The sequence below is a fragment of the Dendrobates tinctorius genome, unplaced genomic scaffold (assembly GCF_039654945.1).
Source record: "Dendrobates tinctorius isolate UK_male_01 unplaced genomic scaffold, ASM3965494v1 ptg000089l, whole genome shotgun sequence".
In the NCBI taxonomy this organism is placed as follows: domain Eukaryota; kingdom Metazoa; phylum Chordata; class Amphibia; order Anura; family Dendrobatidae; genus Dendrobates; species Dendrobates tinctorius.
The window spans coordinates 5,860,046-5,883,399 of NW_027361757.1; the positions used below are offsets into that span (position 1 = coordinate 5,860,046).

A 23,354-nucleotide genomic window follows, 5' to 3' on the forward strand; every position below is an offset into this window, starting at 1 on the left:
GTTGCATTGGTGTCACTCAATGCTTCTATTTCCGCCCTCTGATCATGTCTTCTTTCACAGAAGGTACGGCAACAGCAGAGTAAGAAGCAGAGTGCGGGTGCTGCCCTCTCCTCTCCCACAGCATCCATTACCCAGGATACAGGAGATCTTCAGGGGGGGCAGCAATGCAAGAAACTAGTGATTAACTGCAGTGCTGCCCCCTGTGACATTCTGTTCCAGGAGGGGGGAAAATACTACAGGGAAGTGGGTGCAGCCGCAGCTTCCTGTGATGTCACGTTTAAGACTCCTCTCAAATAAAACATTATAGGAAGTACATAAAAAAACAGATTTGGAGATTAGCAAGATAAAGCTAGTTTAACACTAGGGTATGGAGGAGCTGCGGAGGGATGTGGACTTCCTCCGTGAAGCTCCACCCATGGCCGCACCTCCTCCGGTCAGCTCCGCCTCTGTCGGCATGCGGCCTGCGTACCCTATCTTTAGTATTAGGTATGCAGGCCATGCCGATGTATGCGCATGTGTTGTTTTGACAGTGCGGCGACCTATTTCGTTGCGGTAGCCGCACCGTCAAAACGACGCATGCAGAGGCATCTGCATTCATCGGCATGGCCTGCGTACCTAATGCTAAAGATAGGGTACGCAGGCCGCATGCCGATGGAGGCAGTGCTGACCGGAGGAGGTGCGGCCGTGTGCGGAGCTTCACGAAGAAAATCTGCATCCCGCCACAGCTCCTCCCTACGCTAGTGTGAAACTAGCCTTAGGAAAAGTGTAGGATATTGTTTATAAAAATGGTTAGAGTGAAGGACAGATAGGTAAAAAATACATATTAGGTGGCGGACCACCCTTTGATTTCAGTAAATTGCACATGTACGTAGCCACAATGGTCAGACCCTGATTACATCAATTGTATTGAAATGCTTAATGAACCTGTGTAAAGGTGATCGTGGAAGGACTGTCAGCAGTGTCACCTGTGAAGTTCCCTATATTATTGGTGGATCCTGTGTTATCAGTTGTGTATAGAGGTGTTATCTGCCAGTGTGTCTGAAAAAGCCCTAGTGGTAGGAGTGAAAGTTGCTAGATTATTAATTTTATTTTTTAATAAAGATTGTGATTATTTGAAACATAAAACATTGCCAATTTTTTTTTTAAACGCATGTAACACAAAAAAAGGATTTAAACAATAAGTAACTTTCTGATGACAGCTACCCTTTAAGTTCCTTAGGCATTCAGATGTAGGTTATTGCTGGCAACATCATTTATAGTATGGTAATGATCTCAAACAAGGCACAAGACCTTAGGTCCCTTCAGTTTTCAGTGCTCGGGTGTGCCTGCAATTTCTATACCTTCCATAGTTTTGCAATTTTTTTCTGGACATTTTGTACAGTGTAGAGCTGAAATATAACATATCTGTACACATTTTACTGTTGGTTTGATTTTAGTGTAGGAATACATGGAGCTTTACTGTTCTTTACTTTATGATAAAGAAACAATTTTAGAAATATTTCTTATGGATGGAAGTTTACTTACACATGGCCTGTTTCATGGGCGACCACAAATGCAGAAGAAAACCCATCTTCGTGATTCAGGGTACAGCTGCGCAGAGGGTGGCACATTCCTGTAACTGGAGCATAACCTGGTGGGCATAAGATTGATATACTATATTTTAAGAAGGATTTTTCAGATAGACCTATTATTCTTTTTCCATGTGGCAGTCAGAGATTACACCTCCATATTTTTTGAAAATACACAGCTCATTCACTGTTACTAACACACCAAAATGTGCTTAAACTATATAAATACATGGATTGCATTAAACTGCAACCAGGATATCTTTCCTTGGATGTACCAGCACTTGGAAAACTTTTGAATACATTCAGATATGAACCCCACATGCATATTGATGGGAGGTTATGTAATTCAATGTTTCAAGATTGTAGAATTCAAAACATTTAATCTGAGGGTAGGTGCACACGATCGGGAATTTGCAGCGCTTTGGATGCAGCACATTTCCGCTGCTGATGTATGCAGTGTCCAACCCGCAGCGTTTACGGATCCTGTGCATATTCCCTAATGGGACCCAACATTAATCTATCCAGGTTGGAAAACACTTAAGCGGCGACTTTTATTTCAATAAATTTACAGTGGACTTCTAATGGCCATGGCATTGGCAATGTCTAACAAAATAGCAAAGTACTTTATATACCAAAAATGACCCTTTCTGATTACCAGATCCAGATGTGTCCTTTCTGCCAAACTTTGTGACCACTGCAATTTGTCAATTGTAATCTGCACAAAACAGAAACATGAAGACCGACTATAGTAAATGGGGGTCCATGTCTCTCTGCTCCTGCTCTCTTGTCTTGCAAACTACTTAATAACACAGAGGTGGGCTTTCAGTTCAGGACAGGCAAGCCACTGGAGATTGGCAGGAGCAAGTCATTCAATGAAAAATGTGCATGGTAAATTACAGAGCATGAGAATCGGGGAAGTTCCAGGACATATTAGACTGGTAAGCGCACCAAAACCACTTTGGGCATGTTTTTAAGCTTAGAGGTGTTGTCTTTTTTTATTACTCTATAGGCACAACAAAAAAACAAGCAAGTCTTTTTTTTCTCACCCTCCCAGTGTCCAGTGCTGCCTCTTGCCTCTTCTCTTGTCTTTGTTGATAGGCTACAGTGGTGATGTCACTGTGAGCTCAGTGTTTGCCTGCAGTGGTTTCGATGTCATGTTATCGCATCTGATCAACTAAGACTTGAGTAGCACGAGTGACAGCTCTGAACAACGGAATAGTAAAGGCCCCGTTACACGCAACGATATTGTGAGCGATATCGCTGCAACGTCACCAGTTTGGTGACGTTGCAGCGATGTCGAAACGACATCGTTGCGTGTAGCAATAATCAACGATCAGATGGCTGATTGTTAATCATTGCCTAATGGTCTGGGCCATAAATCTATCGTTGGTCTCCCGCTGGGCAGCACACATCACTGCGTGTGACAGCGAGAGACCAACGATCAGCGAGCTCCCAGCGCCATACAGCAGACACTGGGAGCTGGTATCCAGGGTAAACAGCGGGTAACTAAGAGACGTGCGGCTCTTAGTTACCCGCTGTTTACCCTGGATACCATCATGTTCCCTCTCCTGATCAGGTATCCAGGGTAAACAGCGGGTAACTAAGCGCCGCGCAGCTCTTAGTTACCTGCTGTTTACCCTGGATACCAGCCTGATCACTGGTGAGTCTGCCTATGTGACAGCTCACCAGTGATCAGCTATGTCCCAGCGATCCCATCTACATCGGATCGTTGGTGGGATCGCTGGGACATTGAAGCGTGTAACGGGGCCCTAAAACTTTGTTTTTGAGCCATTAAGCCAATAATAGTAATCCCTGAAATGGGACAACTCATCTAAGTGGCAAAACTGTTTCCTGATCTTCATAGATGATTAATTCCAGTATCTCTGTATTGGGAGGACCCCTACTCATCACTGCTGTTGCAACAGTTTTCTGTAGAAATTGGCTACTTTTCCGTGGGCTTTAGCATTTGCATCTCTATACTTTGCGTGCCATTTTTTATGCTGTATCCATTTTTTAAAGAGTAACTGTCCTTTTAATTTCATAAATCAATAGTACACATAAAAAACAACTTTATAACATATTTTATCTTGAAAATCTGCTTCTTTCTCTGCCCAAATTAATCATTCATTCTCAAAATTTTCAATTCTTAGGTAAAATCTGTATTCAGTGAAGACAGACTTTCCCAGACTTTACCTCTAGCTCCTACCTCCTCCCATCTACATAGACTTATATCTGTAGCGCATTCCATTTCCCATCTCGGTAATGGGAAAGTGTCATCATTGAATACAGATTTTACCTCAGAATTGAAAATTTTAATAATGACTGATCAATTTTGGTAGAGAAAGATGCAGATTTTTCGGATAAGATATATTACATGGTTGCTTATTTTCATGTGCCCTACTGATTTCTGAAATAAAAATTATAACAATGGTAACTCTTTAAGTCCTTTTTGATTTTTCCTCGACAACGTTGCTTATTGAGATGTTTTAGACTGCCTGAGTATGGTTTTTGGAAAAGTTATCAATTTAATGCATTTTTAGAGAACTGTGCGACTTTTTAAAGAATTTGCTATCTTTGACGGTAAAAAGAAGCAAAAACTGGTTAGAGACAATTTTAAAGAGCATTTTTAATTTTGCATAAAATTCATGAATCACATGCGCCATTTTGAAGAATCTGGCACACAAAAACGACAGTGAGTACCAAATGGCAAAAAAAAAAAGGAAAAGTGACTTCCATAAATCACAAATGATGAATCAGGGCCATATTCTGTGGAGGTATTATACTGACACACACATACACACAACACTTTTTACATTTACAGCCTCTCACCATTACTATTTCTGAGTATTCAATCCAAAATGAGAGGAAAGAGAAACATGACATGAAAAAACATCTCTATTTCCTAGTATTCCGTAAAGTCCTAAAGTAACTCTATTCCCTTGAAGTCTAACAGGCCGTAACTTGTACAAACTACGTTGACCTCATTAACATCTGAAGATCATACTTTAAACGAAAAATGCCTGTGCTGTCCAATTTTAGTGAGACACTTTTCTTCCAGCAGCTGTCTTTACCAATTCCATTTTCAAAGTGCATTTACCGTAAGTGCCCTCAAAAAAATGTACGTGCCTGACAAGCGCTGAGATCTTTCGCACTAATTTTTGGAAATTGGACCTCTAGTATATCCATCAGGGAGGTCTATGAATAGGTAAATTGTTTAGACGACACGTTACCATCTGCGTGCAACTTATCGTGTCTGTGTTCTATTCCGCGAGCAGTTTGCAGACACTCAATTTACCAGAAGTAATCAAGGACTATAACTAGCACTAAATATCACATTCTATACAGGCCATTACAGGCAGGTTAGTTCTTATCATTGATCTTGCATGCAACAGAGAATAGACACTTAGGACTGCTTCAGATGTCAGTTTCTCATGTCTGAATGAGGATTAAAAGATGCATTTACCATTTGGCTATCGATTCTATTTAAAGGGAACCTATCAGCAGGATTGTGCACAGTAGCCTACAGACAGTGTCAGGTTGGTGCCGTTATACTGAATAAAATGATTCCTTGATTGATGAAATCCTTCTTGTTGCTGTTTCTTAATCTTTATTTTCAGTTTTGTGCTAATGAGATTCCCATGCCCTAAGGTGGGGCTGGGGTATGTGGTGCTCTGATTAGATATTCATAACTGTCTGGTTTGTATCTGAATTTTTTGGAGGATTTTTTCCTCTTTTTGAGGTTTTCATGTTAGATATTCATAATGCAGACTGCTGATAGGTCACTGATCCCTCACTGACCTCCCCCTATTTTGCATAATGAATATATGTACACAGTGGAGGAAAAAAACCCTCCACAGGCCAGTGCCAGCCGTGGCATGTGCGCTGCAGCATAATCGCATGTGTACTTTGCACTTAATCCCTTTTGCTGATTTAATTGAGTGAGGGCAAAAAAAAAGTCATTATCGCCGATTTCCGAGAGCTGCTACTGCGCAGGCATGGGCGGCGCCATCTTGGAGGAGGAAATCTTTTTTCCTTCTCGAGCAAGATGGTGCCACAGGCCTTAATCAGGAAAAAAACAGGTAAGTAATACCATACTATTAACCATGTTTATTACCTGGGTCATGACCTATTGTGCGCTTTAAGTCACTTTTTAGCTATACTACAAAACTTACCCCAGCAGAGACTGCAGTAGGATTTTCACCCCAGCTGTCCGGCACTCCTAATTCAGGAAGAGGTGTAAACTCTTCATGAATCATAAGTGTCTTACTGCAGTACATCTCCTCATCAAGACCGGCATGAACAACACCGTTCTTGATGAATCAAATTGGCCTATTGATGAACAAGCTAGCCTGATGACAGCAGATAGCTGGGTGACGGTTTTAAAGTGGGCAACCCCAAAACTGATGCTTAAATATTGCTCTTAAACTGACAATTCCTGTATGTGTAATTCCTCCATTCAATGTGTTTTGCTACTTTTTTAATTTATATTAGGGAGAAAGTTGGGAATGTTTAGCTTGCAAAAAAAAAGGCAAAGAGGACACGTAAAAGCTGTCTAAAAATATGTGAAGGGATGTCACAGTGTAGAGGAATCATCATTATTCTCATTTGCACATGGAAACACGAGAAGCAACAGAGTGAAACTGAAAGGGAGAAGATACAGATTAGATATTAGAAAAAAACTTTTTGACAATGAGGGTGATCAATGAGTGTAACAGGCTGCCATGAGAGGTGGTGAGTTCTCCTCCAATGGAAGTCTTCAGAGGCACACAGGCACACAGGCTCTCGATCCACATGTTGTGACTGTCACACAGCCTCGACACATGCAGCTGCTGCGCGGAACAGCTGATCATTGGGAGCGCTCCAGGTATCTAGGTTACCGATGCAGCTATTAGGGAACCACTATAGCTATTCAGATATGCTCTTATCCAAAGCTATTTGATCAATCCTAGTGGCAAATGGTCATTGTGGGAAAACCCATTAGATTGGGAAAGATCACATTGCTTTTTCCCCATTCCGAAAGTTGAGTAGATTACATTTGAGTTAAGAGTGCCATTATTGCACCTACTATCCACTGGAGGGAAAAAATCTTCAATTACCCATTCAAAAGTGGCAGCCATCGTGTACCCATCACAGCGCTATCTACAGTGCTTTTTATATTTCCTTTCGTGATTTTGACACCACTGGTGATTCAGTGATGGAGGCTTATACTGCAATTTGTCTCTGCTTCCTGGGTAAAAGGGTTAAAACACAACACAGCATAATATTCAAGGGTAGACATGTAGGATTAATGATTTATCCAGGATTCATTATACTATACTTATATTTACAGAACTTCTCTGGTAAAATTAATCTTCTTATACATTAAGCACTATACCATTGTTGCATCTCATGTCAAGCAATAAGTTCACACAACTCATACAGCTCTGGCAAAAGTTAAGAGACCACTGCAAAATTTTCAGTTTGTCTGATTTTTCTCTTTATAGTTATATTTTTGAGTAAAATGTAAATTGCTTTTTTATTCTATAAACTACTGACAACATGTCTTCAAATTTCCAATCACTAAATTTTTTATTTATTTTCAGAAAATAAGAAATGGCCAAAATAACAAAAAAATGCAGTACTTGCAGACCTCAAATAATGCTAAGAAAACAAGTTCATAATAATTTAGAAACAACAATACTGTTTTAACTCGGGAAGAGTTCAGAAATCAATATTTTGTGGAGTAACCATGATTTTTAATCACAGCTTTCATGCGTCTTGGCACGCTTTCCACAAGTCTTTCACACTGCTTTTGGTTGACCTTATGCCACTCCTGGTACAAAAATGGAAGCAGTTCTTCTTTGTTTGATGGCTTGTGACTATCCATCTTCCTCTTGATTATATTCCAGAGGTTTTCAATGGGGTTCAGGTCTGGAGATTGGGCTGGTCATGACAGGGATTTGATGTAGTGGTCCTTCATCCCAGGGCCAGACTGGCCATCTGGCAATTCTGGCAAATGCCAGAAGGGTCTGTCTGGTCGTGGGCTGCCTTGTCTGCTACGTTGCTAGCAGAATCCGTGTTCTCAAGACACCTATACTGTTAAGAGTTGTGAAGGAGAACAAAGTCGCTGACTCTTGTCACTTACTCCAGCAGGCCACAGGTATCATTAAAAATATTAGATCCCATCTGGTTCATGAGGACGGCAACAACATGGGCCTGTGTGATTTCAAATGCCAGGGCTGAATTTCAGCCCCAGTCCGTACCTGCTTCATCCACACATTGCTGTGTGGCATGGCGCATTGTCCTGCTGGAAAAAACAGTCCTCAGAGTTGGGGAACATTGCCTGAGTAGAAGGAATCATCTGTGTTTCAAGGATAACCTTGCATGAGGCTTGATTCATACATCCGTCACAAAGATTAACCTGCCCAATTCCTGCCAGATCATCACCGATCCTCCACCAAATTTCACAGTGGTTGCAAGACACTGTGGCTTGTACACCTCTCCAGGTCTCCGTCTAACCATTAGATGACCAGGTGTTGGGCAAAGCTGAAAATTAGACTCATCAGAGAAGATTACCTTACTCCAGTCCTTATGGTCTTTGGCAAACTTCAACCTGGCTCTCCTTTGCTTCTCATTGATGAAAGGCTTTTTTCTACCTTTACATCACTTGAGCCCTGCCTCTAGGAACCTGTTATGAACTATTCTTGCCATGCACTTCACCCCAGCTGCTATTTGCCATTCTTTTGTAGGTCACATGATGTCATTCTGTGGTTGCTGAGGGACATTCGAATAAGATGATGGTCATCCCGGTCAGTGGAGAGTTGTTTTCACCCTCTTCTGGTCTATAGCTTTGTTGTCCCCAATGTCTGCTGCTTGACCTTGTTGTAATGGACTGCCATCTTAAAAACTTTAAGGATGGAGGCAACATGACACTCACTGTATCCCTCTGCTAGTAAAGCCAGAATTGATCCCTTCTTTTCCTCATTCAAGACTTTTCTTTTCATCACCTTTGGCATGGTTAAAAGGTGTTTTTTCATTCCTTTTACTTTTGGGATATTACTAGCACTTGTTTTGCCATCCAGCTTGTCCTATTGCAAGAGGATTGTGAACACCACAGCAGGGTTTTCTATAATTTCCTTCGTTAAATAAGATTTGGCTCAGGTGATCACCTAATCAGAAGCACATTTAGTAGAATGAGGTGTACTGTGGTTGGAATTCAACTGACACTGGAATGGAATGGCTGTCAGACATGTAGAGAAGCTAATTTTTATAAAAGTGTGCAGTGGTCTCTTAATTTTTGCCAGAACTGTAGTTATGTGTTTTTATTGAATTGATATTTATTGGTATAGAGAAGGAGAAGCTGAGTTCAATGATATATACAGTAGGTTTGTTAGATTTGTAGGAAATGATTCAGTATAGGTTAAATTGTATTCATTGAAATCCTTTGTGTTTGTACTGTATGTAGATGAGTCCAGTGGGTGGTCCTTCTAGTCTGTCGCGCACTGAATAGGACCTCCCACTAGACTCATGCATATAATGATTTCACTAGATAAATGCAAGTTTAAGGCTATGTTCACAGGTTGCGCTTTTGCTGCATTTTTTCTGTAGTGAAAACCTGCTCTCTTGGCAGTAAAGAAGCTGATTACAAAAAGCACATTTTGCTGCGTTTTTGCTGCCTATTTGTTGCGTTTTTTCTGTGTTTTTGTTGTCTCTTGTGCATGCTGATATATATAGTTTAGTGCCCCCCAAAAATCATGATGCAACTAAGGTTTTTGCACCAAAAGGCAGCAAAACCTGATACCTTTGTTTATTTCTGCGTTTTTGCACTTATTACTTTATATGGGTGAAAAAGTGCTGCAAAAACACTGAAAGAAGTGACATGCTGCAGTTTGCAAAAACGCAGCAGTTTTCCAAATCAGTAAGGAAAAAAACCAATGTTTGTGCATGAGATTTCTGAAATCTCATAGCTTTTGCTGGTACTGTAAAACAGAGCTTAAAATTTTCATTGAAAAATGCATCAAAAAGGCAACGTGTGAACATAGTCTTACTGAAACGTTTTCTACAAAAATGTCAGCTTCTCCAGCCCTATTAAATCCTGCTTGCAAATCTGATACCATTTTTAGCATAACAGGTTCCTTTTAGTAGCGCTCCTTTGGATTTAGCATGTGCTTGTGAATATCAATGCTTGAGTTCATAGCTCTAGTATTAAAATAAGCTGGGAGTTAGCGTATACTGAATGACTCGTGGTCACAGGATTAAATAAAGACAAATGCAATGCTAAAATACCAAACTGGTAGTACAGCTGGGCAGAAGCCAGCACAACAATGGCATTCTCAATAGTTAGATCATCTCAGCTTCATGTGCCAAGAATACATCAGAGAAAAAGAAAAGAAAACGGCTCAGCCAGGAGACTAAAATAAGTTACTAATTGTGGAAGCGTCTGAGTTTCAACTGTCAGCCAAATATATAACCGATCTTTAACTTAAAAGGTTAATTGCCAAGGAGAACAAACACCGCCAGTTTATGCCTTGAACTTTATTATGACTATGACTAAACTTATTCATTGACTTGTACAATAGTCATTGCCATGCCGCAATTCAATGCTGGTGACAATCTTTTTGATAATTTATATAACACTTAGGTCTCAACTATAGATGTTTGCATGCTGGCATATATATGGCATATATTTAAAGGGAATCTCTCAACCCCAAAGCTCGATGTGTACTACTCCTGCAGTCCCATAGTTTTCACTTCTCTATTGTTCAGAAAAAAAAATTTAATATGCAAATAAGGGCACCTCAGTTCACCCATGCCTAGGCCAACAGCTCAGTGTGTAAAGGAGTGGACAAGTAGTTCTTCACACCCCTCTTGAAGATCTTATAGTAATATAATGCATTGTCATGTCTTATAGGTTATATTGCCTAATTTCTGGCCTGCAGCCCTTAAAGGGAATCTGTCACCTGAATTTGGCGGGCTATTTAAGTGACATCAGTCCGGTCCGATGGGCTGTGTTTCCTATCCATTCCTCCTCCCCATCCGTGGCAGCCGTACGCAATATTTTCTGGAATTGGAGTAGGTGTACACCATAGTCCGCGCGTGCGCAATGCAATCTTGCCTCGCGCACGCGCAGTATGCTTTGCGAAACTGTGGGCAAAGCCTAAAAGCATTACTGCGCATGCGCCGGTTAACTATGTTCCGGAACACAGCAAAATACTTCCGGGACATAGTTAACCGGCGCATGCGCAGTAATGCTTTTAGGCTTTGCCCGCAGTTGGGCAAAGCATACTGCACATGCGCGAGGCAAGATTGCATTGCGCACGCGTGGACTATGGCGGACACCTACTCCAATTCCAGAAAATATTGCGTACGGCGGCCACGGATGGGGAGGAGGAATGGATAGGAAACACCGTCCATCGGACCGGACTGAAGTCATTTAAATAGCCCACCAAATTCAGGTGACAGATTTCCTTTAAATAGCCAGAAGACAGGATTAACTATTGCGGCCAACCCATGGTGGGAAGCCTTACATGGGCAAAGGAATTTGTTTCCTGCTTATTAGTCGATTATTGGAAAATACAGAAAAGAGCCAGTCCTATGGTTTGAAGATGAGCATTGATAAAGGGTGTTGCGGATGAAGAAAAGAAAGGAGACCATACTCAAGTAGCAAGTGAAAAAGTGTCAAAGGGCAGAAGAATTCTTTATCTCAGGTGAGTGGGGGCCTACAGCAAGATTTATCTAGAATAGATAAGACATTAGCATACAGAAGACTTGAGGATCATAGTGAAGACAGCCCAGGCTTGGAAACATGTTCTCCTGAGGATATGACAAGTGTGAACAGGTGTAAAATGTAGTGACACACCAAGAGGCGCGTGGCGCCTACGAGTTGGAAGTTGAGAATAGCTCTGAAGGGCCATAGTGATATACCTAGACCCATGCTGCCCTCACAAGGAAGGATGGAGGGCCCAAAACCATTAAGTTCCTGTTTCTGAATTATGCAAAAGATGTATTTTTTAAGTGTCATGCCAGCTATCAGATACACAATCCAGAAATATTTTGACAGTGACCGAATCTTTGTGATTGGGGCTCTGTATGCCACTATTTTTGATTTAAAATGAAGCAACTGAGATGCAATTGAAGTGCATATTTTATTAAAGGGGTTGAACAAAAATATCCTGTGAATCATTTAGGAATTGCAACCATTTTACTACAAAGCCTCCTCATTTGGGAGCTCAAAAGTAACTGGACAAATTAACTTTACCATGAAATGTTCATTTTAATACTTTGCAGAGAATCGTTTGCAGGCAATGACTGCCTGAAGTCTGTAAGCCATGGACCAAATTCTAGGTTTCCCCCTTTGTGATGCTTTGCCCGTCCTTTACTGCAGCCGACTTCAGTTGTTGCATATTTGTGGGTCTTTCTGCCTCAAGCTTTGTCTTAAGCATGTGAAATGCATGCTCTATTAAGTTGACATCTAGTGAAGGACTCTGCCATTGCAGAATGTTCCATTTTACCTTTTAAAGGTCCTGAGTTACTTTTGCAGGATATTTTGGGTCATTGTCCATCTGTACTGTGAAGCATCATACAATCAAACTTGCTGCATTTGATTGAGTCTGAGCAGAAAGTATCGCCCTGTAAACTTCAGAATTAATTTGATTGCTTCTGTCATCAGTCACACCATCAATAAACACTTGTAACGTAGTGCCAATGGAAGCCATGAATGCCCATGCCATCACACTGTCTCCACGCTTTGGATCATGAGCCGGTCCAAGCCTTCTCCATAATTTCTTATTCCCATCATTCTGGAACAGGTTGATCTTAGTTTCATCTATCCAAAGAATGCTTTTCCAAAACTAGGCTGGCTTCTTTAGATGCTTTTTTGGCAAAGTCTAGACTGGCCTTTCTATTTTTAAACTGAGTACTGCTTTGCACCTTGTGGTGAACTCTCTGTATTTGCTCTCATAAAGTCTTCTCTTTATGTAGACTTAGATACTGAAACATCTACGTCTTGGAGAGGGTTCTTCACTTGGGAGCCTATTGTTAAGGGTTTTTTCTTCACCATGGAATGGATTCTACGATCATCCACAACTGTTGTCTTCTGTGAACATCCAGGCTTTTTTGAGTTTCCAAGCTCACCAGTGAGCAATTTTTTTGCAGAGTGTACCAAGCTATTGATTTGGCACTCCTAATATTTCTGCTATTTCTCTGATGGATTTCATCTTTATTTCTGTCTAATGATGATTAGTTTCTCTTTCAATTAAGATCTCCTTTGACCCCACATTGTGGGTTCACAAAAGCAGCTTCCAAATGCAAATGCCACACCTGGAATAAGCACCAGACCTTTTACATGAGTAATTGATGATGGATTAATGAGAGAATAGCCCAAGCACCTTATTAAAGAGCTTTTTAGATGAATGTCCAATTATTTTTGTTTCCTTTAAAAAGAGGCATCTGTATATTAAAGAGCTATAATTCCTAAATCCTTACTCCAATTAGGATGTGAACAGTGAACAGTGAGAGTCTGCACTTTAAGCCCATATTGATTAAATAAATATCTGCATCTTTAATATGTTTTTGTAAACAGCTAAAATGCCAAAACTTCTGTCACTGACCATATATTTCTGGGCCTAACTGTATATACGTTTCACCAGCCCATTTAATAAAGAGAAGTTTATTATTGCTTTCTGGACTCTCTCATTCATTTTTACTTTGTCGAGTCCTGGCCTGCCAAGTCAAGTGGCAGCATGCGGTCTGCAGTGGCATATCCGAAAGGTGACAGCATGCACACCCAGCCAGGAGGCCCCTTTCTCTGCAGTGTCTGCCAGAATTATAAGTGCACCCTTCTGCCCCCTCAATCAACATGTTGTGCTCCTCCACTTAGCTTCACTAGCAGCTCTCACCTGCCGAGATCGAACTCTGCTGGAACAAAATCCCTGACTCTGCATGTCCACAGTGACATGCAGGAGCGTAGAGAGCCTGAGCCCACACAGTGTCAGTGTGGCATCTTCTCATATTTTTTGTCAGTACTGATGTACAGATCCGGGAATTCAATTCAGGCAGAGATCATTAAGGGGAGATGGCAGCGCGTTGATTGAAGGGGTGGAACGATGTATTGAGGGTGCACTGAGGAGACCTCATTAGCAAATAAAGAAATAGAAATAAAGCAATTTTTTTCTGTTAAACTAAAGAAGTAAAATCTATACTGCAGACTGCAGGTAAGATTTTTATAGAAACCAAGTCTCTTGTAGCACTGGATAGGTAGTTTAAGTCAAGTTTTGGGGGTGACAGACTCCCTTTAAAGCGATTTACTAGGATTTTCATTTTTCCATTGATGGTCATCAGTATTAGATTAATGGGCGACTGACACCCAGCACCCCTACCCATCAGTTGGAGGAGCTGAGTTGCATTACCCAGGAGGAGCTGAGTTGCATTACCCAGGAGGAGCTGAGTTGCATTACCCAGGAGCGACTACTACATAGCAACTAGAGCTATAGTCCATTCACTATTAACATCCGTCCACCTCCAGAACTGAAGACAGTTGACCGGTGTGTGTGGCGGGTGTCAGGCTCTGATATTGATGACTAACACTATATATTAATTTTTCCTATAAACCCCAGAGATGTGATGATATTCAAACATGGTGTACATTTGTGTGCCACTTTATACTTTCATAACTTAGTACAATTTCTATGTCAGATAGAAACTCAGTCTGTTAGATCAATAATGTATGACACATAGTGTATATAAAGAGTAGTGCATTTGCTTAACCATGAGCAAGGTACCAACATTAGAGCCTTGCAGTGAGGAGTGCTTGCTTTGTAAACCTAGTGGATTGAAGTCTGTGTTTAATGGTGTTAAAATTGAAAACACAGACCATTTAAAAGTAAACATACAGAAGCTACAAACAAGTGATGACTTTCCTAATAGTCCAAATAAAGTCTTGCCTTTTGACCTAGCAAGCAGTTTTTGGAATGTGAGATATTTTTTACCACTACAACCATTTGCAAGCTAAAGGTTTAGCAAACTTAGTGAATAGTAGAAGTACCTACAATCAGTGGAGAACAGTGACAGCAAGGGGCTCCTGTGCAAGAACAGTACATGAGACCCTTGCCATCCTATAGTTCTGTCTATATCAGAAACTGCTTGCTGCTTTGGAGGTGGATATGGGCCCCCTTCGGCCCCTGTACAGCTGCACCAATAATATGTCCACTTTTGCCTGCAATAATATATTGTTGACTAGATGATGTTATGATAACTTGTATCTCATTATTATTATTTTTTTATGATGACACATATTTCTTGCAATGTTCGTATATTATTCACACTAGAAATATTTTGCATCTGCCCAATAACCCCTAAAATACAGCTAGTTATGCATACATTATTTAGCTGACAGATGACCTTAGTGTTACGGGTATAACGCAACAGAGAAGGACCAGAAGACTGATTTCACGTACTCCTGCAATAATTAGAAGCACTTCACTATCATATTAAACAGCGCAGGTTTCTGCTAACAGTGCAAGGGGTTAATCTGTTCAGTTGAGTGCTCCTGGAGCTTTCCTGCTTTGATGGTGTCAGCTGTTTGGTGTTGGCCACTCCCCTCTGCTATATATACTGGCCTCTGGCAATCACAGATTGCCAGTGTTAGTTTCATACTGACTGGTTCTGGAGTTGGAGGTGTTGGTTGTGTGAGGAGGCATTTGGAGTGCTGTTCTAAAGATTGTTACTTGGTGATTTGTCTGTGTGCATATCTTCATCCTTTCCAATTTGTTTTTTCCTTACCCTACTTCCTGGTGTTTGTGAGTGAATATTTGTGTGATTGGTACTATCATTTATCCATTGTTAGTGTTACGGGCTGGCGGAACGCACCAAATAATAAAGATGAAATAATATATAAGGTGCGTTCGCAGCCCAGGGCCCACCATGCAGAGGTGACCAACTGCAGCTAAAACAATGGGGAGAAGGCATGTAGGAGAGAACCGGACACCGGTGGGAAGACACTAACTCGGTGCTAACAGGCACGAACCCCGTTACTTCACGAAGTACGTACCAGCCGGCGAACAATCGCAACCTAGTGTGAATCACCGCTTAGTACGGGTGCACTGTCCGCCCAGACGGACGCCACTAACCAGCCTATCAACTGAGCTGGAAAGCGTTCCTAAGGTGCACGGCGTTACTTAGGCAGACGCTGAGGTAGCAGTGGTCCAGAAGGCCTGTACTGGCCGACGATGAGGAACACTGCGGCGCTATGCAGTGTCAGAGCTGCTGTGCTGACTCCAATTCCTAACTCTAACTCATACGTAATATCCAAGGAGGGGGAATTATAATGCATCAGTCACCTGGCTCATTCATCCATCATCACACATACACTAAGTACTATAGCCTCAGAGTCTATCATCGCGCAAAGCAGAGCGGCCATGCAAACCTTTTATAGCCGTGCCCTTCTGGGACCTTCCTGATCCTCCTGATGGACCAATCAGAACTGGGGAAGGACCTGAGCATGTGATTCCCGATCCTCATTGGGACATCGTCTCATGAGCATGCTCAGTGGACCGAAGGAAAGACTTAGACTCTGGAGTCTTTTGCTGCTGGCCAGGCTGCATTGCCATAACTGGACCAGAGGTGGAAGCAGCAACCGAACCCACAATGCTGGTATGGGCAGGACCCCGGGATCGTGGAGTCTGCTGAGCAAACTCCACAGCGGCCGGAGAGGAATGGGAAACCAACGATGGCAAGGCTCGGGATTCCTGCTGTGCAGCGCCCGGAACCCGACACCTAACATTACTCCCCCTCCTAGGGCCCCCTCTCCTCTGAGCCTCGCTGTGCTCAAAAGCCGCAATAAGGAGCGGGGCGTAGATATTCTCCACTGGATCTCAGGTACGAGCCTCAGGACCTTGACCCTTCCAGTCCACCAAATAAAATTTTTTGCCACGCACCACCCTGAATCCCACGATGGCATTGACCTCGAACTCATCCGGAGACAGGTCGGATGTACCAACAGATGACTCGGAAAACCAGGACAAGTGGGCAGGCTTAAGGAGGGACACGTGAAAGGTGTCAGAAATGGCCAAGTGGGGAGGAAGAGCCAGGCGATAGACCACAGGGTTGACCTGCTCCAGGACCTTGAAGGGACCAATGTGTCACGGTGCAAACTTGGTGGACTTGGCCCACAGCCTGATATTTCGGGCAGAGAGCCAGTCCAAGTCGCCAGGGGCAAAAGTTGGAGTGGGACACCAATGCGTGTCGGCGGACGCCCTCATTCTCTCCTTAAAGGCCCGGATGGCATCCTGAGTGCGATCCCAAATGTCGCAAGCCTCCACTGCCCAGTCTGCCACCCTGGAATCAGCGGAAGACACTGGCATCGGGGCTGTAACGCGCGGATGCTAGCTGTAATTAAGGAGGAACGGGGTCTGACCAGTGGAATCAGCCACTGCATTATTCAGGGCAAACTCTGCCCACGGTAATAAGGATACCCAGTCATCCTGCCTGGCCGAGACAAAATGTCGCAGGTATGTGACCAGAGTTTGGTTAGCTCTGTCAACCCACCCATTCGTCTCGGGGTGATAGGCGGAGGACAAATTTAGCTCAGTGCTGAGCAGACTGCAGACCTCCCTCCAAAACCGAGACACAAATTGGGGACCCCGGTCACTAACTATCTTGTCCGGCATACCGTGCTTATGAAATACATGCTTTATGAACAGCGAGGCAAGACCACGGGCAGAAGGCAGCCGCGCGAGTGGCACCAGATGTACCATTTTAGAAAAATGATCGGTGACCACCCAGATGACCGTGCTGCCACTGGATTTGGGCAGACCGACCACAAAATCCATGCCGACCATCTCCCAGGGTCTGTTTGCCACCAGCAAGGGGTAGAGTAACTCAGCCAGCCTCTGCCTAGGGGACCTGTTCCGAGCACAGGAGACGCATGCCTGAATGTATTCTCTCATGTCCCGAGCCATGTGCGGCCACCAATAAGTCCTTGCCAGGAGTTCCGTGGTCTGCCTAGTACCAAAGTGACCACCCACTCTGGACGCGTGAGCCCACGCGAGAACCTCTGGCCGCAGGCGGGGAGGAACAAAGGTCTTGCCCGGCGGCACTGACTCAAGAGCGACCAGGGCCACGGTCCTCAGACTCTCAGAGGGGACGATTAGCCGAGGCTCAGCCTCCTCCTCCGCTGACACCACCAAGCGAGAGAGAGCATCAGCCTGGACGTTCTTCTCACGGGACAGATAGTGCAAGGTAAAGTGGAAGAAGGAGAAGAAAAGCGACCACCTGCCTTGGCGAGGGTCATTTGTAAGTACACCAGGCTTTTATGGTCAGTGTACACCTGAAAGGGGAACCGGGCTCCCTCCAGGAGATGTCTCCAATCGGAAAAGGCCAACTTCATTGCCAGCAGCTCCCTGTCCCCGATGGAGTAGTTTCTCTCCGCCGGTTAGAAGGTCTTGGAGAAAAAGAAGCAGGGATGCTTCCTACCTTGAGCATCCTTCTGGAAAAGGACTGCTCCTGCACCGACGGATGAAGCATCTACCTCTAGGATAAAGGGTTTATCCACATCGGGATGATGGAGGATAGGAGCGCCAGCAAAATGGGTCTTAAGAGACAAGAAGGCCGCGGAGACCTGTTCCGACCAAACCTTAGGATTGGCTCCCTTTTTGGTGAGGGCGACCAAAGGAGCCACCAATGTGGAGAAGTGGGGAATGAACTGGCGGTAGTAATTAGCGAACCCCAAAAAACGCTGCACCGCTTTAAAAGAGTGGGGCTCCTGTCAGTCCATTACCGCCTGCAATTTGGCAGGATCCATAGCCAACCCCTGGGCTGAGATGATATAGCCCAGGAAAGTCAAAGACTCCTGCTCAAACTGACACTTCTCCAACTTGGTGAAGAGAGATTTCGCCCGCAAGCGGTCGAAGACCTTGCAGACGTCTCTCCGGTGAGAGGCCAAATCTGAAGAGAAGATGAGGATGTCATCCAGATAGACCACCACCGAGGTGGAGAGCATATTGCGAAAGACATCATTCACGAAATCCAGGAAGACAGCTGGTGCGTAACAGAGGCCGAAGGGCATGACCAGATACTCATAGTGACCATCCCTGGTATTAAAGGCTGTCTTCCACTCGTCCCCTTCTTGTATGCGGATCAGGTTGTAAGCCCCTCATAGATCTAGCTTAGTGAAGATCCGGGCCCCACGCAACCTGTCGAAGAGCTCAGAGATCAGGGGAAGAGGATACTTGTTTTTGACGGTTATGGCATTAAGAGCTCTGTAATCAATGCAAGTGTGCAACTCTCCGCTCTTCTTCTGTACGAAGAAGAACCTCGTCCCCGCTGGTGACACCGACTTCCTAATAAACCCCCTTGCCAGGTTCTCACGGATCTATTGTGACATGGCCTCCATCTCCGGGAGTGACAGAGGATATACACGACCTCGAGGAGACTCTGCGCCTGGCAAAAGGTCTATAGGACAGTCGTAGGGACGATGGGGCGGAAGGGTCTCAGCAGACTTTTTAGAGAACACGTCTGCGTATTGGTGGCAGTGACTTGGGAGTGCGGAGAGATCCGCGAGAACCTCGGTGGAGGCTATCTGAATGCGGTCCTTCACACACCTATCCTCACAGGACTTGCTCCAACCCAGTGTTCTCCCCGAGGACCACTCTATATGGGGAGAGTGGCAATACAACCAGTGAACTCCTAGAAGGACCTGGTCAATGCCCTCGGGCATAATGAGGAGAGACAACGTCTCGTGGTGAGACGGCGAGAGCCCCAGGGGAGCTGTCTGGTGTGTTATCTGGGATGATAAGGTCGAACCGTTCACCACCCTAATGGTCACGGGGTGAGGAAGTGGCACAAGAGAATTGCGTGCTATTGGGTGAAGGCTGAGGACATAAAGTTTCCCTCTGCCCTGGAATCCATGCAAACCTCTACCTCCCAGGTGGAAGTACCGCACTCTAATATCCCTCTGAAGGACAGTTTGGAGGAAAAAGAACCAGTGTCTAGTAAGCCTCCTCCAACTACCACTAGACGCAATCGTTTCCCGACCGCAGAGGGCACCTGCTGACCAGGTGACCAGGCTGTCGACACCGGAAACAAAGTGAGGAGGTTCCCACCGGGCGACACTTGGAACCAGGCCTCCGGGGGCGCGACTCCCAGATCGAGTAGGTCCAGAGGTCTAGAGAAGGCGGGAGCCAACCTAATCCTCGGTCTGGACTGCGAACGCTCCAACTCGCACTCTGTAAAACGGAGATCAATGTGGGTGGAGACGGTAATCAGCTCCTCCAGACTAATGGGAACCTCCCTGGTCACTAGAGCATCCTTAACATGCTCCGCCAAACCTCTCCAGAACACAGGGATGAGTACCTTATCAGGCCATTCCAGCTCGGAAGCCAGTGTCCGAAAGCAGATGGCATAATGGCTGACCGAGAGGGAACCCTGTTCCAATGCCAATAGCTGGAGAGATGTGTCATGTGTGACCCGTGGCCCCAAGAAGACCTGCTTCAGAGATGTCAGGAACTGAGCAGCACTCCGAACCACGGGATCATCACGCTCCCATAGTGGAGTGGCCCATTCCAGAGCCCTGCCCGACAGCAGGGAGATGATGAACCCCACCTTAGCCCGCTCTGAAGGGAATCGCGTGGCCAGTAACTCAAGCTGAAGAGAGCACTGGCTCACGAAACCCTTACAGGTGGTACTGTCACCCGAGAACTTGTCGGGCAACGGGAGAAGGGACAATGTCGGGGCAGGCTTGTACATGGAAGCGCGGGAGACTGCCCCCGCTACCGTCTGGACGGCGACTGCAGTGACGTCCGCAGCTGAAGTTGAGCGCTCGAAAGCGGACAACCTGTCCTCCAGCTGCTGGACATATTGCTGCAGGCGCTGCTCGTCCGCCATTGTTAGCCAGGCCCTGGCGCTATGATAATGTTACGGGCTGGCGGAAAGCACCAAATAATAAAGATGAAATAATATATAAGGTGCGTTCGCAGCCCAGGTCCCACCGTGCAGAGGTGACCAACTGCAGCTAAAACAATGGGGAGAAGGTGTGTAGGAGAGAGCCAGACACCGGTGGGAAAACACTAACCCGATGTTAACAGGCACGAACCCTGTTACTTCACGAAACACGTACCAGCCGGCGAAAAACCACAACCTGTTAATGTCACAGGTCACGGTAGTGTGAACCACCGCTTAGTACGGGTGCACTGTCCGCTCTGATGGACGCCACTAACCAGCCTATCAACTGAGCTGGAAAGCACTCCTAAGGCACATGGTGTTACTTAGGCAGACACTGCGGTAGCAGTGGTCCAGAAGGCCAGTACTGGCCGACGCCCAATGCGCAAGAGGAAGACGATGAGGAACACTGCGGCGATATGCAGTATCAGAGCTGCTGTGCTGACTACAATTCCTAACCCTATCTCATGCGTAATATCCAAGGAGGGGGAATTATAATGCGTCAGTCACCTGGCTCATTCATCCATATTCACACATACACTAAGTACTATAGCCTCAGAGTCTATCATAGCGCATGGCGGGGCGGCCATGCAAACCTTTTATAGCCATGCCCTTCTGGGACCTTCCCGATCCTCCTGATGGACCAATCAGAACTGGGGAAGGACCTGAGCATGTGACTCCCGATCCCCAATGGGAGATCGTCTCATGAGCATGCTCAGTGGACCAAAGGAAAGACTTAGACTCTGGAGTCGTTTGCTGCTGGCCAGGCTGCATTGCCATAACTGGACCAGAGGTGGCAACAGCAACTGAACCCACAATGCTGGTATGGGCAGGACCCTGGGATCGTGGAGTCTGCTGAGCAGACTCCACAGCAGCCAGAGAGGAATGGGAGACAGACAAAGGCAAGGCTCGGGATTCCCGCTGTGCAGCGTCCGGAACCTGACACCTAACAGTTAGTCTGATTTGTGTATTTTTAAACACTACAACTCCCCACTTTGCTGGGTGGGGGAGGGGACAGATACTACTGACCATGCTTAAGTATTGTACTACAAACTACAAGCTCACTTATTATAGGTGGAAAATAATTTATGCAGTCATTACCAACCAGCTCATTGCACATACCTGGTTGACATCATACAATATACAGTACCTTGCATACCTGCAGGACCAAAATCTTGCCTGGTGAGAAACACAGCATGATCGTGGTGTTCTGCATGATCTGGATCAGAACGCTGCTGGGAATGGGCCCAGCGACACACTTGTTCAAGACTCCTAGATGGATTTCCCCGTTCTATAAGACTAATTGACTAAAAATGAAAGAGGCAAATGTCAGCAAATATTTCAGAATTCATGCAAAACACACAAATAGTTTATGAATGTATGTTTTTGTTTTAATAGTTAACATTTCAAAAATTTTAAAGTCCAGCACAAGTTCCAGTGATTATACTCAGCAACTTTACTATATAATTATATTCAAATACAGCATTCACCGCTATATTAACCCCTTCACTACCAAGGGTGGTTTGCACGTTAACTCCCGGGCCAATTTTTACAATTCTGACCATTGTCCCTTTATGAGGTAATAACTCTGAAACGCTTCCATGGATCTCGGTGATTCTGACACTGTTCTCTCGTGACATATTGTGCTTCATGTTAGTGGTAAAATTTCGTTCAAATAACTTGTAACATTTCCCACATATTTACTTTACATCAGCACAATTTTGGAACCAAAATTTTTTTTTTGTTAGGAAGTTATAAGGGTTAAAAGTTGACCAGCGGTTTCTCATTTTTGCAACACCATTTTATTTTTACGGACCACATCACATTTGAAGCCACTTTGAAGGGTCTATATGATAGAAAATACCCAAAAGTGACACCGATCTAAAAACTGCACCCCTTAAGGTGCTCAAAACCACATTCAAGAAGTTTATTAACCCTTCAGATGCTTCACAGGATTTTTTTGAATATTTAAAAAAAATGAACATTTAACTTTTTTTCACAAAAAAATACTTCAGGTTCAATTTTTTTTATTTTACCAAGGGTAACAGGAGAAATTGGTCTGCAAAAGTAATTGGGCAATTTGTCCTGAGTACGCTGATATCTGATATGTTGGGGGGAACCACTGTTTCGGTGCATGGCAGAGCTCAGAAGGGAAGGAGCGCCGTTTGACTTTTTCAATGCAAAATTGGCTGGAATTCAGATCAGATGCCATGTCACGTTTGGAGAGCCCCTGATGTACCTAAACAGTGGAAACCCCCAACAAGTGACCCCATTTTGGAAACTAGACCCCCCAAGGAACTTATCTAGATGTATGGTGAGAACTTTTAACCCCCAAGGGCTTCACAGAAGTTTATAACGTACAGCCGTACAATTAAAAAATCATATTTTTTCCGCAAAAATTATCTTTTCACCCTCAATTCTTACTTTTCCAAGGGTAACAGGACCCTAAAAGTTATTGTGCAATTTGTCCTGAGTACGCTGATACCTCATATGTGGGTGTAAATGACTATTTGGGCGCATGGCAGAGCTCGGAAGGGAAGCAGCGCCATTTGACGTTTTTGGCTGGAATTGAGATCGGACACCATGTCACGTTTGGAAAGCCCCTGATGTGCCAAAACAGTGGAAACACCCCACAAATGACACCATTTTGGAAACTAGACCCCCCAAGGAACTTATCTAGATGTGTGGTGAGCACTTTGAACCCCCCCAGTGCTTCACAGAAGTTTATAATGCCCGGGCTGAAAATAAAAAAATCGCATTTTTTCCACAAACATGATCATTTAGTCCCCAATTTTTTTTATTTTCCCAAGGGTACCAGGAGAAATTGGACCCCAAAGGATGTTGTTCAATTTGTCCTGAGTACGCTGATATGTG

The 23,354-nt window shown here is 44.3% G+C and overlaps 1 protein-coding gene across 1 annotated transcript in view; it reads right to left on the minus strand.

Annotated features, from left to right (window-relative positions):
- ADAMTS14 (ADAM metallopeptidase with thrombospondin type 1 motif 14) overlaps window positions 1-23,354 on the minus strand; it is a 296,983-nt gene that overhangs the window by 128,038 nt on the left and 145,591 nt on the right. Inside the window, exons 6-7 of the mRNA XM_073585783.1 lie at window positions 21,631-21,787; window positions 1,525-1,630 (exon numbers count right to left, since the gene is read on the minus strand). Of these exons, the coding sequence (XP_073441884.1) occupies window positions 1,525-1,630; window positions 21,631-21,787 (263 nt within the window). The remainder of the gene's footprint in view (window positions 1-1,524; window positions 1,631-21,630; window positions 21,788-23,354) is intronic.